General features: G+C 35.3%; 2 protein-coding genes across 2 annotated transcripts; one reads left to right on the top strand and one right to left on the bottom strand.

Annotated features, from left to right (window-relative positions):
- LOC109849460 (EVI5-like protein) lies at positions 816 to 11,942 on the top strand. The gene is made up of 9 exons (XM_020419296.1): positions 816 to 904; positions 1,847 to 2,078; positions 2,526 to 2,721; positions 8,678 to 8,848; positions 8,947 to 9,063; positions 9,712 to 9,909; positions 10,657 to 10,716; positions 10,794 to 10,892; positions 11,679 to 11,942. The coding sequence occupies exons 2-9, from the start codon at positions 1,933 to 1,935 to the stop codon at positions 11,817 to 11,819; spliced, it is 1,128 nt and encodes a 375-aa protein (XP_020274885.1). The 5' UTR covers positions 816 to 904; positions 1,847 to 1,932; the 3' UTR covers positions 11,820 to 11,942.
- On the bottom strand, positions 12,425 to 18,933 carry LOC109849440 (DNA replication licensing factor MCM3). Its single transcript, XM_020419274.1, is given in 17 exon segments — positions 12,425 to 12,747; positions 12,867 to 13,008; positions 13,094 to 13,159; positions 13,247 to 13,316; positions 13,319 to 13,403; positions 13,997 to 14,089; positions 14,184 to 14,243; positions 14,576 to 14,787; positions 14,874 to 15,036; positions 15,169 to 15,377; positions 15,460 to 15,614; positions 15,708 to 15,944; positions 16,053 to 16,291; positions 16,403 to 16,533; positions 17,665 to 17,873; positions 18,576 to 18,688; positions 18,780 to 18,933. Coding segments are annotated over 17 exon segments (2,307 nt in total). The 5' UTR covers positions 18,846 to 18,933; the 3' UTR covers positions 12,425 to 12,690.

The following is a 19,024-nucleotide window of genomic DNA, read 5'->3' as shown; positions in this document are numbered from 1 at the left end:
ATTTTTTGGGGGGGGGGGGGTTAAACGTCAGGTCAAACATGAAGCTGATCAATCCATCTAAAAAAGATTTATTAAGAACTTGAAGCAAGAGACGTACAAGAAAAAGAGATTTATTCAGTTTTTAGATTATCTTGTAATCACATCTATTCTTTTACGCATCAAAATTATTTAAAAAATATTCAGTGGATTAAAATTAGGATTTTTGTCGTACTAGGCCTTAAATTTTTCTTAATTTTGTATGAGGCCTCCAAATCTTCATGTTTTTAATTTGCATATTGAGATCTCTAGAAAAAAATTTATATAACATCCCTTGTACGATTTAACTATGTAATAGGCACTTATTTATTGTCATTTAAAACAACTTGACAGACTAAGGGTATAAATTATAAGCATGAAGATTTGGTTGCCATATAAGAAAAGAAAAAAAAACGATTAGGACCTAATGTGACAGCTTAATATGTTTTGAGGTGTTATTTAAAGAAAAACTTAATATATTTGGGATGTAAATTAGAAATACGACGATTTCATGTTCTAACATAAATTTGTGTTTTTTGATATTAGCCCAACTGAGGTTAGCAGTAGGAAAATATAAGAACCAGGGGACCTAATGACAATTGCAATGTTTGTTAGTGACTAATCTCCGAAAAGATCCAATGATAGGGTTTAATATGTCAAAACTCCAAATAAAAAAAATCCGAATTTATGTTAGAGTCGGATCCGGGTTTAAGCTGGATGCAATCCAACCCGACTTGTTCCAGCCAAAGCGTAACATTGATTATTCTCTCTTAATTATTCTCAGAAGCTTTGGGGACAAAACAAAAACAAAACGGCCAAAAAAAAAAAAAAATCTCTCTTACTTCCATCGAAATCTAATCTCCTTCTTCGAGCTCTTCACATCCTCCCGGTTCGCTCTCCTCTCTCTCTCTCGCTCTCTCTCATTCACTTTGAATCTAATCTGCAATTGATTGCTTGTAAATGTTTTTATGCTAAATTCACGAAATTGAATCTCAATTTTACTTCATTTTTTTGGTTTCCAGTAAGTGGGACTCACAATTTGAATGGTAGATTGAAACTTTAGAGGAATTTTTTTTTATTGTGACACTTCTATGGTGATCCATGTACTTGTCTGAATGATCTGAAGTTGAAATTTCAGTTATTTGTGAAAAGCCGTTTATGAATTTTCCAACTTGTATTAATATGTGCTGATTTTTTATTAGCTGTTTCAATCTGTAAGTATTATTACTTTATCTGTAGTTGTTAATATATGTTAATGTATGTGAAATTTCACTTATTTGTAAAAACCCATTTATGAATTTACCAACTTGTAGTAACTTATGTACCGAATTTTTATTAGGTGTTTCAATTTGTACGTATTATTAGTTTATCTGAAGTTGTTAATATGCGTGGAATATTTGCAGCTGTTATATGATGGTCTTGCCTCCTTGTAGTTGTCTTGTCCCTGCATTATTCCTTTTCTTCTATTGGGATCATCTCTTGTGTCGTGTTTTTTTTTTCAATTCTCGGTTTCAACTAAATTGTTCTTTGTTATGGAAGGATTCCTGAGTTTCATTTTTAAATCCTATTTGATTGACATTCATCTGGGTTTATAGAGTAAAATTCATCATTTGTTGTTGTCGATTTGTTGCTACAATTGTTTGGAGAGTTATTAGATCTTTTAGATCAGAGTTTCGATCGAATCCAAATAATTCTTATGAGATCAGTGAGTTTAAGGTCCAATTTCAAAATCGTTTGCGAGAAAACTTTCACTGGTTTCATGCATTATAATTCTTAGCGTGGAATCTCATTCACCATCCAGTTTCCCTAAGACCATTTCTTTGATTTATAGGATCTTCTAATGGATGATCAGGCGAAGAAGAGGAGTGAGCTGCTCCAACCTCATACTAGATGAAAAGGATTATATGAACTAGTGGAATGGAAAAGAAAAAAGCTACTGATGAGTTTGAGCCAGGACCAGTTCCCCCTTTAAGACCAGTCGACAGGTTTGGATTTGTCAAACAGGATCAGACTAACTCTCAGGAAGGCTCAGCTAAAAGCAAACCCATCAATGAACAGGAGAGGTTTGTATTATACTAGTACGTTGTTTATCTTAACAAAACTGAGGAATTTCCGCTTTTATTTGCTAATGGTAACTTTGTAGATTGCATTTGCCCACAAATTCAGGAGTAAATTTGCAAATATGAAAATTCGGGTGATAATTTTTAAAATACTAAAAATATGGGGGTTATACAAGATTAGAAGTGAATCATTATTAATTGATATGTGCTCCCCTTTTGAAGTATTTTTTTTGCTTGATCTAAATCATTATGTACCCATTTGCATTATAGGTCAAGACTTAGAGATGTATAAAACATGAATATAGACATGAAGCTTTCATTACTAACCATTCTAGATACTAAGTTGTGAGTCAAGTGGCCATGTGATTTGTTACTGAAACATGTTCTAGTTACTCGCCATTTAGAGAGTATCGCTTAATTTTCTACCTACTGTTATCAATTCTTTTTCAGGGAAGAAAGGAGAATTAGGAAGTGGAGAAAAATGATAGGTGTTGGTGGGAGTGATTGGAAACATTATGTCAGAAGAAAACCTAATGTTGTTAAACGGCGTATCAGAAAGGGGATTCCTGATTGTTTGAGAGGACTTGTTTGGCAGTTGATTTCTGGAAGTCGCGACCTCCTGCTCATGAATCCTGGAGTTTACGAGGTATTGTCATTTTCTATTGTCACTTGAAATGTCATACATATACCACCATAAAATGTTGTGGAAATATTATGACATATAAAGACATAAACCAATAACTGACATACATCACTTAAGTTTCCTGTAAGATAGATAAGGAACAGATCAGTCCTTCTGTTATCCTACAAAGCACAACTTAGAACTTCCATTATCCTGGAGTTTACGACAGGTGAAACTTCTTGAAATGTTAACTTTTTTGGCGGAGAGTATAAATAATTTTGTACTACTACTGTGATGCCTCACTAATAGTATCACATTGAAAAATTGATAGAGTTTAAGAGGATTTAAATGATGGGTCTTGAGCGTCAAGTGCAACATTGACTAGCCAATTTTGGTAGTGAATTGAGCTAAACCACGTGTTACACTCAGTGGGTCCCATGGCTTACATCGCCCCAATGGGCTTGTGGGATCGGAGCATGACAAATGGTATTAGAGCAGTTAGCTAGGCGGAAATGTGGAGCTAAGTACTATGCGGGACTAAGTGTTATACCGTGTGAGTGCAGTGGGAGCCACCTCTAGAGTCTACATGACCTGGCAATGATATTGGAATGTGCTAATGTCTATGTCGCAACGAGGACATCGCGTATTGAAAAGGTGGGGTGATTGTGATGTTCCACTAAGGGCCTGTTTGGTTCCTTTCCTTCATTTTTCAAAAATGATTTTTCTTCACTTTTTTGTGTTTCCTTCACTTTCATGAAAAGTGTTTCTTGTATTTGTTTCGCCAAAAAATATGGGGTGAAAGTACTTTCCACCACTTTTCTTAGTTTGGTTCAATTTGAAAAAAGAAAAAAAACAATTGATGTGTGAATAGATTCCCTCATTTTCTAGTGTTTAGTTCAAATAAAAAAAAAGAAACCATGACTATGGTCACCATTGTGTGCTTACCACCCTTATAGGATAAATTTATTTCTAACATAAATTGAGAGGTGAACATATATCAATTGTCGCATAAAAATATTCAAATTTTTGAGGGACTAGTTTGAAATTTTTAAAAAAGATTTGAGGTAGTGATTTGCAAAATATTTAAAGATTTGAGGGGATAATTTCAAAATATGAACAGTTAAGGGAGAATTTCAAAATGCTCCTATATTTGAGGAATTAATTTTAAAATTGAGGACATAATATTAACCCCGAACATAAAAATTTTATTAATTTTTTATGTAGACTAGCAGTCCTATTCTGAACACAAAACTTATATATATCTAGACACCAGACAAGGAAAATGATGTAAATTATACAAAAAGTTACGATATCATGCATGTCATATAGATCGCTAGTATATAATTTTGGTTGCATATGTAAAGAAAAGAGCATCATCATAGCCATGTCATGTAACCAAGAACAAATAATTGTTATAAGCCACGAACACATTGATACTATATTGATTTTTGCCAAAACTAATTATAACCATACCCAACCAACAAAGAGTAAAATTGTGTATACAAAAGCGCTACACACTTAAACATATATATGCTCAAGAGTAATAGCACGTGCAAAAATAAATGCTATCAAGTGAAAACAAAACTGAAGCATAACCAAGAATCAAGTTCATAGAGAACACCAAAAGAATCAACTAGTGTCAAAACTAAGTATATAACCAAGAACCGAGAAACAAAATTAGGTTTATCAAAATCATATAACCATCTCATATAACGAAGAATCAAAATGCCTAATAAACTAAGATTTGATAAAACCTGATGCTCAAGAGAAAAATATGCTCAATTATGACCATTTTCTTCATTGTATGACTCGCCATAAAATTTATAATAGTAATGTTGACTGCATGTATTGCCTCGTCAATTGATTACTAGTATAAATTTTGGCCACATACATTAAAAAGAGACCATCATCATAGCATAATATCACATTACCAATGTCATAACAACCATTTCAACCAATTAATAACAAATATTCACAATTTTAAAACTAAAGCAAGTCATATAGCCAAGAACTAAAAACCAAACACCAAAGACTAGTATATAGAACATGGACGACAAAATGAATCCAGTCATGAGGAAGAAGGGTATGTTGCCTGTGCAAGGCAATGTGGACGGCAAAATGAACTCCAAAGAGTATCAGATGAAATCAAATCCATCTTTAGCACAACAACAGATGAAGAAGTTCTACAAGGTAGTTTATGCCATGTGGCAAAGTATTTGGAAAAATATACTTTGGTATCAAGCATACAATCTAGTGTCTTAACACAACAACAGATTCACTGAGTAGGAGTTCAATCTTATTGATTAAGTTAACTCAAGTTTGAAACCAAAGCATCAATCAACCAAATCTATATTAAATATGGGAAAGGCAAACTGAAACCACTTTATCCCACTTGTAAACCTATCAAACAAGTATGCATTAGCATTTAGCAATCAAATATTCAATATAACATGTAAAATGTATATATATAGTCTATAAACTGAATACTAAGCATGTAAAGTCACGACTGATGTGCATGAAGATAGAGATAGTAGCATTAGTTTTGCACAAAAGAAAGTTTAATATATCTATCATAGTTAGTAGACAAAAGGATGAGCAATCATCTAGCTCATTTACATACAAAAATAACAGTACTAGCATTGATATAATTAGTTAGTTTCATAAAAATATCCCAAAATCATCCAATCCAACCTTCCACCACTCTAATCAATAGGTTGACTCTTCATGAACTCAGTCAACACATTCTTTTGCATAATAGTTGGTCTCCTCATAAAAAACCTAGCTTGTGATTCATTCTTATGCAATTTTTGATAAAACTTATCAAGAATTTATATGTTAAATTCATCATCATGTGCAAATATAGCTTTTGCCAACTTCTCAGTCCAATGCATACTCACCATGCGCATAGATGATGTGAACTATTGTACCTCGTTTACTATCTCACGCATAAGCACAGTGTCCTCAATAGACCTCCCCCCTTTTCTTTACGCATCTTTGACACATCATTTTTAGCTTTGTTCACACTAGAAGTTAGATTAGAGTTTGAGGTCATAATTGGGACCTTCGGTGGTAGAATATCATCTTCATCTAAAGAGACATAGCTAGACGTGTTCTTCTTTGGCATACTAATATCATCATCATCACCAATGTTAAAATGTGCACTACCGTCAAATTTATCCAACACATCTACAGCATAGTCTCCTCTAGCAACATCATCTCCAATAATAGTTGCGACTTGCGAGGTCTTCATAATGTTTCATGGGCTTATTGATGTATTTCCTAAGCTTAGAACTATTGATATTCTTGCCCTACATAGTTTAGGCATATATCAAGTCCATATATGAACAATAAGGAACAAAATGGTAAATATTTGATTAAAAATAAACATAACAAAATGGTAAATACCTCTAGCCATCTATCAAAGCAAGCATCATCCATAATTACCACTTCTTCGCATCATCCCAACCGGCACCGCTCAAATTACGATATTTTTGCATGTCAAAATATCTATTGCGGATAGTTTTCATACGATTTTTCACGTTCTCGGTTGTGAATATTGAATCTAATTGTTCATTGATATGAATTGCGGCCTCACGATAATCGGTTTTTTTTAACTTTTTATCAGCTTTCATTCCATCTTTAGCACACTTTGTAAGGAAAGGAATTAGCAAATCATCATGTTTACTCTCCCATAATTGGTTAACTCTCCCCTTTTAAGTGTCTTACTTTTTAGATTTATGAGGAAGCGTTTTCTTGTTCCTCTTTGAGTTAGGAGATAAACTTTCATCACCATCAATATCAATAGCATTTCTCTTGTTACTTTGACATTGTTGATTAGGTAACGGAGTTTCACCTATGCTATAACTTTGACGTTGTAAAGTTGGAGGAGCATTTAGCATGTTCATGAATGAAATTGGCTATTGTTGGCCCATTCCCCAATAGTTAGCATCTTGCATTTGAAAATTATTCTAAAAATTAGGACATTGGCCAACTTGTGAAGAATGACAAGGCATAAATCCTGGGGTTGAACCCACAAGGGATTGATGAATTCCTTGGGGTTCTAGGAGATGAATTTGATGTCGTACTCTTACATTTGGCTTTATCAAGTTCCTTACAATTGAAGTTGTCAGCCATACCTAGAATGATTATAGATACAAAAAATAAACGTAAGTTGAGTAAAAAAATGTGTCCTATATTTGTAGTATGATAAGACAACGTTATTAGACTTGGGATTCAAAATGTCTTTGGAAAGTAATGCAGACGAAGTCATGTCACATTGTTCAATAGAATGATTTCAAGCCTGTTCTATGACCCACAATCAAACATACACAACAAACCCAAACCCTAAGATACACATCCGTTCTATGAGGAATTTCATCAAACAGTGAACATGTTAATCACTCTTTAAGTATTCAGAACAAATGGTTTTTCAGTTATGTGTAGCAAAATTTTCATCTTTCCACACTAACAATTCAACCTCACTAGTAAACAATGTTGCTTATTTTGAGAAGTTTGCTCGTAAGTCAATGTGGAAAGAGCAAGTGCCTAAAAGAAGTGTTATTTGTGCAACATATAGTGAAACAAACATCCAGGTTGCTGATATTCAAGAATCAATAAAGAAGAAAATGACTTCGTTATTAAACTAAAATGAACAATTTGGTCCGACTATTAACCTTGAATTTACCATTAGAGGGATTTATTACTAGAAATGTACGACGCCCTCCTTTTCTCCCTTTTCGGCCAATTTCAGGGTTTTTTAGGGGCTGTTTGGTTCGCTATTATAAGGGGTGGAAAACTCAGAAAACCCCTCCACGTCAGATTTTTAACCCTCCACGTCAGCTTTTTTGTTTCCGTCCATTTCTTTGTGCCATTTTGGTTTGCTCGAATGGAAGAGGGAAAACTCTGCTGAAAACGCCGCCAACTAAAATTTTTTTCCCTCTCTGATTTCCTTCCCCAACCAAGTAAAATTGATGAAAATTCTGCCACGTCAGATTTTTTTCCTTTTCTGCTTTGTTTACAAAAGTTTTCCTTTTTTTTCTATGCGAACCAAACACAAGAAAAATAAATACATTGGTTTCTCACCATTTTTATGTGCGAACCAAAGCAAAACAATCTATTTCTTGGAAAAGTTTGGAAAACTCAAAACTTGTGTTTCTTTACATGGAATTGCATTTCTCTATATCAAGGAAACGAACCAAACAGCCCCTTAGAAGAAAACCCACATTCCTTCAAAGCTGACGTGTCAACTCCCTTTTTCCTCTTTCCTTTTTCTATTTGATAGTCCAAACATCCGAATGTAAAGAAAACTGACAATTTTTTACATGGTCAGTTTTCTTTCGGGGCCTTTTCTGCATTTTTTTTACCAAACAAACAACCCCTAATAGTCCCCCATCGGAAAATTGATAGAGTTTAAGAGGGTTTAGATAATGGGTCTTGAGAGCCAAGTGTAATATTGGCTAGTCACTTTTGGTAGTGGATTGAGCCAAACTACGTGTTGCATTCAGTGAGTCCCAGGGCTTACATCGTGCTAGCGGGCTCGCAGGCCTGGGGCGTGACAACAACGATATTCAATAAACCCTTGTTTACGAGAGTGTTCTTGGGTTGATCTTTTTGTATATTAAATATGTTGTAGTTTGAGATACTCCATGCAATCTGATGAAATGAGTAATAATTGCTGAACTTAATACTGAGAAGCAGCAACGTCAATCTTATTAATGGAAATTTCCATTTTGTTATCGGAAATCACTATCTATATATAGCAATCTAGGTAGTGCATTAAATTATCACAAACAATTCAGGGTTCATTCATGAGAATGCTAGTTCTCATTATTTCTATATTTCACTTCCATGCGAGTACTTGCACATGTTGAGATTTACTATTTCCAAGTTCTCATGCCAATACCTAAATTTTTATTCAAAGTTTTTCAAGTCTTGCAATAAGATTCTCATAACATCTTTTCTTTGACTCCATCTGCTGTAGCAACTTGTGATATATGAAACATCTGCATCAGAATTGGACATAATTCGAGACATTTCGCGAACTTTTCCTTCACATGTCTTCTTTCAACAGAGACATGGGCCAGGTCAAAGGTCATTGTACAACGTCTTAAAGGCATATTCTGTATACGATAGGGATGTTGGTTATGTTCAGGTGTGCACAAGCCTAGTTTTTATTTTCTCCTATCGACATAGTGGTGTCTTCATTTGATGATTTGTTGGATATTATCTTTTTTCTGGGTTGTTTTGCAGGGAATGGGATTTTTAGCTGGTTTGCTGCTTCTTTATATGAGTGAAGAAGATGCGTTTTGGCTACTAGTTGCTTTATTGAAAGGAGCTGTTCATGCACCAATGGAAGGGTTGTATTTGGTATGTCCGCAAGATATGAGTACTTAATATGTGAACTTAACTGTTGATGTGCGCTGATTTATGAATTAAAAGCTCCTACGCAAACTATTTAACCAATCCAGTTATTGATGGGGTGTACTAAGAGATCCATTGTTGTCGATCAAATAGAAATTTCGAGGACAGCCTGAGTTAAGAAAAAGCTGAAAACAAATTGGCAAGGCCTGCTCAAGTTTGCTGCACTATTCAGTTAAACCATTTTGAGTTTTTTCTGCCCTCATTTGTTGGATGCTTTTCTATTATCCATGACTTCCATAATCTTTAGTAGTTTATTCGTGACACGACTTAGCCAGGCTGACCTTTTAAACCTGTATTCTACTGATACTTACTGTATAACGACTAATTTGCTGTTTGAACAGATCGATTTCTTTTATAGAATTCACAGAAGATGCTGAGTATCATATAAATCAAAATAATGTATATAAATCTTAGTCTATGATATTTGCATGGGAATAGACATATTGATGTTGATAGAGAGACACACGTCAAATTTCAAAAAATATTATACAAGATAGATCTATTGTGTCTGACACCAGGTGACTTCATGATTCTAGTATCTGTACTGCATAGATTCCCATTATTCTATCATTATTATTTTTGCTTGTGGAACAGGTTGGTTTGCCACTTGTACAACAGTACCTATTTCAGTTTGAACAGTTGGTGAAAGAACATTTACCCAAGTTGGGACAACATTTTTCTCAAGAAATGATCAATCCGAGCATGTATGCAAGTCAATGGTTCATAACCATTTTCTCTTATTCGTTCCCATTTCCTTTGGCGCTTCGCATATGGGATGTCTTTCTCTATGAGGTTTGCAATTTCATTTTGCAATATTAATTCACAATGCTCTGATTTCTTTTGTTGCAAATTTTTATTTGCAATTTATCCATCATACATGATGCATTATCTTATGTTTATGGAATTCCACTAGGTTACCGAGCAGGCATATCTTGTTCTCCCTTTCATTTTATGAATTTAAGCGTGTTTTTATACTCCAACATAATTAAGTTCGAACAATGCGCATCGATTTACCTAGTTAAAATTGGTCATCTAAAATATTTCTACCGCTATGGACCAGGATTTATCATATAGGATCTCTATATATGTTTGCACATTGGAATTCATCTTAAAACCAATAATAAGTTTCCCATATGATCTTTATCTTTTCTCCTAGTTTACAGTAAAATATTTAAGCTGTCATGATTGCTTCTTGGTTTTATGGTATCTTTTCTGTAGAGATGCCAATAGGCTTATTTTCTTTCTCATGGTTTTCATTTTATGTTCAGTTGTTGACCAAATTTTGTTAGTTTTGTTAAGTTTTTCTGCTTCGTTGTGTCAAACTTTGAGTTTTTGTTGCTGGCTATTGATATTGGCATCACTATCGAGGGATTCACAATTCGAACTTGATGCTACAACAAGCATGTGTTGCTTTACTCCTGAGAAGTTGTCACCTTCTGATAATGTTACATTTAAATTATGAATAGAATAAACTATTAAAACTTTATTACTGTAACGTTCATACTGGATGCCAAACTCATAATTACTACTTTTTGACAGGGTTTTCAAATTGTTTTCCAAGTGGGTTTGGCCCTTCTGAAGTTATGCCACGATGAACTGGTGAGCTCCATGATTTCTTCGGACTTGTATAAATATACGTGCACGTTTTGTTGATTTCTTTTTCTATTGCTCATCAGGTAAAATTACCTTTTGAGAAACTTATACACGCTTTACGCAACTTCCCTGAGGATGCAATGGATCCAGATACATTGTTACCCCTTGCCTTCTCAATTAAGGTGATGATCATCTCCCGCACCCTGTTTGGTGTTAGTACTAATATCAAATACATGTCTTTTTAGTTCAAATCAATGTGACATTAAGAAAGATCTTCATTAAATTCTTTGATACTGCAATCACATATTCAGAGTAAGAGAATGAGTGAAATTAAACTATTAATTATTAATATTGAAGAGGAACAATGGACTGGGCACAACTTCGTGTCTATTCGGTTGATATCTACATATTTTAGCCGGTGTCTGCGTCCTAAAACCAAGCAGAAGGTATTGTGATTTTGGTAGTGATTGTGGGTAATCAACCGTACGAGTTATAACCTTTAAGTATAGCATTGCCCTGTAGTCTAAGGTATGAGAATGTGACCGTTTAGCTATAGCCTATAGAGGTATAATCTGCAATTTAGCCCTAAAAATTTATTCTACTTGGTTCATATCTTGTTGTACTGTCCCTTAAGGTCAGAATGGTAATTCTTTCTGGAGATACCTTCTCTATGGTGTTAATTAGTATTGAGGATTTTTTTTTTAATCCTTCGCTTTAAGTCTTCCATTTTGTTAAGAAGATTTAGATCTATGGCCTTTTCAAGTTTGTCCGGAAATCGATTTTGGGAAATTTTTGCACGTCTTCTGTGAGAACCATGGAAACTTAAGCCTCTTGCTAAATGGCATGCTCTTTGTGTCTTCATAGAACTTGATACATCTAATTTCATTTTATCATTCAAACTCTATCTACAATATTTGATAGAATTTGCATCTTGAAATTATTTTACTTATTTATTTCATTTTCTTAAGGTATCGAAACGGCTGGAGGAGCTGAAACAGGAATATGAGGAAAAGAACAAAGGATCGTTAACACAGTCAGTGTCAAATAATAAGCAGCTTAAGCATCTCCATTCTTTGAAGTCTAAACAGTTGTTATCTAAGTCTCCATGAAATATTTGTTGTATGTACAGAATGATTTGCATTTGTAATATTATTTCCTGAAAGTGATGGCAGAATTTTCATTGCAGTTCCAAAAACCACTTGCTTTGTATAGCATTTGTTGTATTTTCTTTAGCCTTTCGTTGTATCATGTTGATCCAGGCTGCTTGTAAAGTTCCCCCGATGTGGCAAAAGCGTTACGCTTGATCTTTGTTTGGCATCTGGAAATGATGCAAGGATTTGTCATCATTAAGGGGTTTGGCTGTTAATGACAAAAATGAACCTCGTCATCAAAGCTATATTATGCTTATAATTATTTTGGTAGCAGATCTTTTATCTTTAGATTTTCCGACTGTCGCGTTTTCTTTTAAATGAACAAGAGCATAGAAATTAATTTCCCTAAACAAAGCAGACTCAATTCAGCTGCTGTTGGTGGGGGAAAAAAAGGTGAATCCAGAAAAAAAAATCAATCAACCAAATTAGACATGAAGTGATTTGTTTCCTGTATAGTCTGCCTTCTTGTTAACTGTTTCCAAGTATGATATCGTGTGTTTCGGAACTCAATACAGAATAATGGAAGAACTATGCTTATTGCAAGAGAATTTGAAACAGTCAAATGAAAAATATCACAATTCCCTCTGAAATATTCTAGCAATAACAACATTCATACATGGGGGAACTCTGGGGGAAAATAAACAGCTTACAACGCAAACTATGGGGACATTTAATTGCAACGTCTACAAATTTTCCTCAAGATAGTTTTAGGCTTACTCATACAGGTGAAAAGCTTGAGACCTGAACAGGAGTACAAAAAAAAAACGATTTCACAGCGGAAAAATTTGCAGATTATAGATCTTCTTGAGTTCTGTTCTCTTTGTGTCATTTAAATAATTCGAACTATTCCGTCACTTATCATTATCCTGTTAGAATCTTGCATCCTCTGCAAAACCAAACAACGTGAAAGGAACGTGAGTTGTTTAACATACTGTTTAAGAAATTTCAATAGAAATTATCATCTCTTGTATAATAAAGCCATGAGATTTGCGCACAAATATTTACCTCCAAGATAGCCGTAATTTGGTTTCTTGTGTAAGGCACAGCAGATTCTCTGTTAACTAGTTGTTCAATTTCTGTAATGGAGATTTGATCCAAGTGATTTGCAACCACATGCTGACCCAACATTGTCTCAAATTCTTGTACTCTGCAGTTCCACAAAACAACCTTAAGCATTTGTACTAATAAATTAGCCTTTGTGAAAATAAACAAAAGATTAGGGGTTCTGGAACCTCTCTGTAGAAATATCAACTTCATCCGACGCAGGGCCACCATCAACTTCCATGGCATCAGTTGTGCTGTAAACATGGAGGTAATATTAGTAAATATTAAAATGAGCTCTAAAACTAATAGTGTAAATGCAATATTCGTCAAAACGGATTCACCTTCCACCAACATTCTCTTCAGTGTTCATCGCATCGCTATCAGCTTTACGTTTCATCTCTCTTTCCCTTCTTCACGCTCTTCCATGTCGGTCAACTCTTTGTGATATATAGGAAAATTTAAAACTTTAAGAGCAGCTTCAACATCAATTTTCAGAACCTGCACTAAGAGAACAAATCATAAATCTAGAAATGGATCAACCCCCTCACGAACTGCCACAAGTCTGTCCAATCAAAACTCTTAATTGACAAATGACAAGTGAAAACATAGTAGAATGTGCATTCTTTGTCATCACTACTAGGTAAAAAGTGAGGCTTGAGGAATGGCAGGAGGTCAATTCGTTAAGTGGTTATACACAAAGCTTCTCCTATATTAAGTTCACATAGACCATGAGATCGGGGATGTCCTAATCGAAGCTCTTGCACCAATAGTTATGATAAACACATTTTATTTTCAATTATGTAGAAAAGATGAACTGAAACACCTGAATAACTATCCCCAAAATAGACAACCTTTAGAAACCTTAATAAATTTACTACCTGCAGGTGTTAGTGCTGAAACATTCCCTAATACATCATGCCAGATTCGTAGATGATCTTCATTACAGTATGTATAAGTAGGGTTCATGCCAGATTCCAGTCGACAGCCTCAAAGAAGCCCCCTCTATGTGTGTATAAAGGTGCATCTATGTCTGCATGTGTGTGGATCACCATGCATTTGATAATTATGTAAGAATGTATTCAAAAAATCACCTCATTTCTCAGCTTCAGTTTGGCATGAGCAGTTGAAAGCCGAATCATTGTCTCTAATGTCCTTGCGGTGATTGGAAGTGTACCTCCTCCAGACTGGAAGCAAAAGGATGTAACATATGATAAAACGACCATATGATAATGTGGCAAGATTATTTAATTACGTTTTTCAGTTTATCAGCAGACCTACCTTGGCATTTGCACTTGCATCCCTGAATTCAGCATATGTAGTTGCAATGTAATCAGATGCCTGACGATGACACCACCAGTTAGAAGAAATGATAAAACAGGAAATTCTAGTGAATAAGCAATTGGCAGTCCGCTTCACTATGAACAAACTAATTATTGGCAGTTACACTTCACCGCATTTCATGAACAATTGCAAGTTGCAGCAATATGGAATCAAACTCCTTAGTGAACAATTGGCAGTGCAATTCTCTAGAATAAACAAATGATTTTAACTTCATCCTAATTGTGGGCTAGTTCCTGAAGCTAAAGGAACATTGGAAAAATGTGGCCCTCATTGTTTCCAAGGGTTGAATTGTTATCAAGTAAATGACAATCCATTATAAGAAGACTTACTTCATCTGTGAGCTTTGGCTGAATCCTGTTTTTCGCATAGTGGATGTACTTCTTGAGAAACTTTATGGTGAGCCTCTCGTGCTTTGGCTTTTTCCCTCTTCTCTTTTCCAGACCATGTAGTATACGATCATATTTAACAAATATGGGTGCATTAATATCACCATCCTCCTGCTCCTCAACATACCTTGAACCTTTGCCAAGGCTCCCCATTCCTGTGCAGATACAACTGCCAATTAGAAGGCAAGAATCTGCAACTGCAAGCAATAAAGAAATCACATGATTTGGAGCACTAGTTTACCTCCATCATCAGCACAATATCTATGCATACGAGAGACATGCTCTGAAATGTGACGATCAATTTCTGGATCCATTTGATCAAGCACAATAAATAGCAAGTCAAAACGAGAAAGCAACGAATCCGGAAGCCCAATGTTCTTTGTTGGTGTCAATGAGCGGTCATACTGTTAAAGATCCATTATGAAATAAAATCAGATGAAGAACATACATATCAAAAAGCCTTACTTCTCATAGTAACTGAAAAATCATTTGTCCCATTAGACAGCCAACTCAAGTGAGAGAAAGTTAGAGCTCACGGTTCCATATATAGGATTTGCAGCAGCGACCACACTACATCTGGCATTTAATGATGCATGAATCCCTGCCTTAGCAATTGTCACCGTCTGCTGTTCCATAACTTCATGTATGGCAACACGGTCGAGATCATTCATCTTATCAAACTCATCAATGCAGACAACACCTCGATCAGCAAGGACCATTGCACCAGCTTCAAGCCTCCTCTCTCCTGAATAGACAAAGTTCATGAGAAATTTGACATAAAACTAAAAAAAGTATGCAGCAATTGATATTTAAAAAAATTGATATACCAGTCTCGTGGTCAGAAGTAACAGCAGCTGTCAATCCAACACCAGAAGAACCACGACCAGTTGTTGAGATCGCCAAGGGAGCAATATTCATCACTGCTCTTAGGAGCTGAGACTTGGCGACTGAAGGATCACCAACCATCATCATGTTTATGTCACTGTTAAAGGAAAGTTAAATTGAGATGACAAAAGTGACATGCTTAGAAGAAATATTTACAAAAATACATGAATACATGTGCACAGTTATATACCCTCTTAAATGGGTACCATTCTTCAGGTTCTTTTCCACTCCACCAAGCATCAGTAAGATAACAGCTTTCTTTATCCACAAATGGCCATATATAGAAGGTGCTAAGGAACTTCCCAGCAGATCAAATGTGTCATTTCGTTTAGCTACTTCCTTCATTCTCTTGAGGTCCTCCAGAGAATATATCGGTGCATTCGCCTCTTTATTCAACAGAGAAACATTGTTGGCTATAAGGACAGTCCTGAAAACATATACCGGATTGTTTTTGACAAGAGAAAAATGAATGTGCAACCATGGGAAAATGCAGCAAATATATAAATATTATGCCATATGATATCGTCCAACTCACCGAAATACCCCATTCAAACTACCCTTACTTTTCCCTGGAAGAGCTTTATACACCCCATAAATTGCTACCCGGTCTCCAGGCTTGCAGGAATCCACCAGGTCATCTTCAATGATAACATCAACAGTTCTTGGAAGCTGACCAGGAGCAGAATTCTCTGGTACTTCTTGCATGGATAGTGTTTGGTGGTCCTTGTATTCACACAATCCATATTCAGTGACCAGTAAGTTCCCATTGTCATCCTGAATGAAAAAAACAAGAAATACAAAAAAGAAACTTGCATGATGAGACTTGAGTACTGAACAAAGAGAAGGAAAAAAACACATGTTAAGGAAGCCAGAACTGAATATTACCCGTGTTGGATACACAGATCCTGTAGGCAAACCTATAGGAGATGTAATGTCCCTATATTCACGAGAAGTAAATAGCTGTGTTGCAGGGCAAAAATGAACACTTTTAACGACCTTGGGTCTTACAAGGGAACCTGTAGACAAGAGAGACAGAACTGGGGCATTAGATAAATGGCTTCGAAAAAAAATTCACAACCGAAAATTCATAACTTAGCTAATTGTATGCTCCATAAGCCAATAAAACAATTATGCATTGGGTATAGGCAAGAAAGATTTACAAAGAACATAGAAGTGCTCAACAAACGGATTATCATTATCAATAAGCAAGAAAGATGCTAAGTGAGATTAAACTGAACCAAGAACCAAATGGGAACGGATGGAACTACTTTGCTACCCCAAGGTACAAAAACAAAAAACATGCACACACTTCAATATGTTTATACCACTTCAGATAAATAACAACTCCAGAGCATGAGTAAGAACTCAAGAGCACAGTCCATGTCCAAACTATAACACCTCAGCAACAAAAGCAACAAAATTAGTGTAACAAAATCCAACCAAGCATCTGTTCATATAGAAAATTTATGTATGTTTTTATGACAAGAACATTCATGAGTGTTTAAAAGACAGATCTAGAGAAACTTTTTTATATAGGTAATCTATAGGATTGAAAGGATATACAACTAAAACATAAACCTTGATTACAAGTCAAAGGAAGTTCCTGTTACCCAGAACAATGTTAGGGATGCAAAGACCCACAACGACAAATCGACTAGACTAATCTATCTGGACCAATTGACTCAAAATGATTAACCATATTTAATCATAAGTTCAACAAGTAGGATCATATCATTTATATAACCATCTTTTCAGTGTAGCTCTAAATCCCACTTTTACGACTTGAACTTTAGAGGTTAGCTTTTCCTTGGTTAACCTTATCCCAAAATTAAGTGTTGATGACAAATTTAATAAAGGTTGTGTTTTTTAAAGCCCCAAAAACAACTAATTTCCTTATACTTGTGCATGGTTGCAGAGTAAAATTGTCATGAACTGCAGAGCAACCAAACTGCACAAAAAATCAATCCCTACAAATAGCATAATAAGCTAGCATAAACTACAATTGGTAACATCCAATTGAATATATCACAATATAATCAAACTAGATATTGGATCAATCAAAAGAAATCTAAATGATCAATAAAAAACTATGATTTGAACCAAAGGACAAAAACTTTAAGAACAAAACTTTAAAGGATAAAAATTACATTTTGTGACAATGCCCTCAACACAAACCATGGAGCCAATGAAAGAGGACATGAGATCTCTTGGTGTGACCTTATGGAACCCAAAAGGCCCATTGAACCCAACAAGTACTCTCTCCCCTTCCTTCAAATACTTTGGGTCAACATTTTTTGTGACATCTGTTAATGCATCAGAAATCGGCTGCATGTACTCTGCTGGATTCCGAATCAGCCTAAGGAAACAAAAGCTTAAGTTAGTCAAAAGAACTATATGAGAAGCTCCCAATTTGGCCACTGTATCATTTTGGTTGGTTGTCAGAACATTATAAAAACAAAGCCATTTACCTTTGTTTTATATGAAATAAAGAGTTTGCAACTACAACAATTCAATGCAATAAGGAGTGGCAGGCTCTGATGCAGGTATCAGATAGCTTTTTGATCTTGGAACAACCAAAACAAGGAATAACCTAACATATCCGATTAAGCATTCACTTCCTCTAAGAAACCAAGGGTTTTGACCGGGCAATATATAACCAAGCTAGAAGCAGATAAACATAAGCTAACGAACATTCACTTCCTCTTAGAATGAAAAAGATTTCGCCATCATAGATCAGCATCCCCCAGTTAATCAACAACAAATAAAATAGATAGGAATGTGAAGAAATAAGTCGTTTAGACACAAATTTCCATTTTTCTAGTAAAAATGTGAAAGCTTGGTGAAAGGGATAATAACTCAGACAAGGATTAAGCTAATCAAAACCAATTAGCTTACTGGATTGGCCAGAAAAACGAGAAAAGCCCAATGGACTTAAAAAGGAAGCACTTTTACTAAAGTAAATGACCTAACTGTAAATTTTTAACTTGACCCTTGGTTAAAAAACTGCTGAAAAGAGAATCTGACAGAAATTGAAAAATTAGGGTTTAGGGATTTAGACCTCCGCACAAGATCGAGACTGAAATTGCGGAGGTCGTCCATGCCGACAATGAGACGGCGGCGCTTATTCTGGATCATGTCCCTAATCGATTTCATGTAGAAACCCTTGCCCACCTGCAAAAATTTTAAAAAAATGTAGAATTAGGAGAAAAAATGAAAATAATCTAAAGTAAGAATTAGAAATGTTAGAAGGAAAAAAGATTACATCTTGATCGAGGAAATCTAAGAAGGTTCGCTTGTGAGCGGCCAAGACATCTTCGTTGATCTCCATTGCCGCTGCTTGAGGGGGGAAGAGAGAGAGAGAGAGAGAGAGAGAGAGTCGGTGTTGGTTGAGTTCAGATTCCCTTTCTGTTTCGCCTTAGGGTGCGCCTTATGGCGGGAAATGATGTTATTTTGGCGGGAAAGATTCTCGGTCGGTGATTGATGAACGAGGGTAAGTTTTCAGCCGTT

This window comes from Asparagus officinalis, chromosome 1, assembly GCF_001876935.1.
Source record: "Asparagus officinalis chromosome 1, Aspof.V1, whole genome shotgun sequence".
Taxonomy (NCBI): Eukaryota; Viridiplantae; Streptophyta; class Magnoliopsida; order Asparagales; family Asparagaceae; genus Asparagus; species Asparagus officinalis.
The sequence above is the reverse complement of the archived record's forward strand: the minus strand, read 5'-3'. Positions and strand labels throughout refer to the sequence as shown.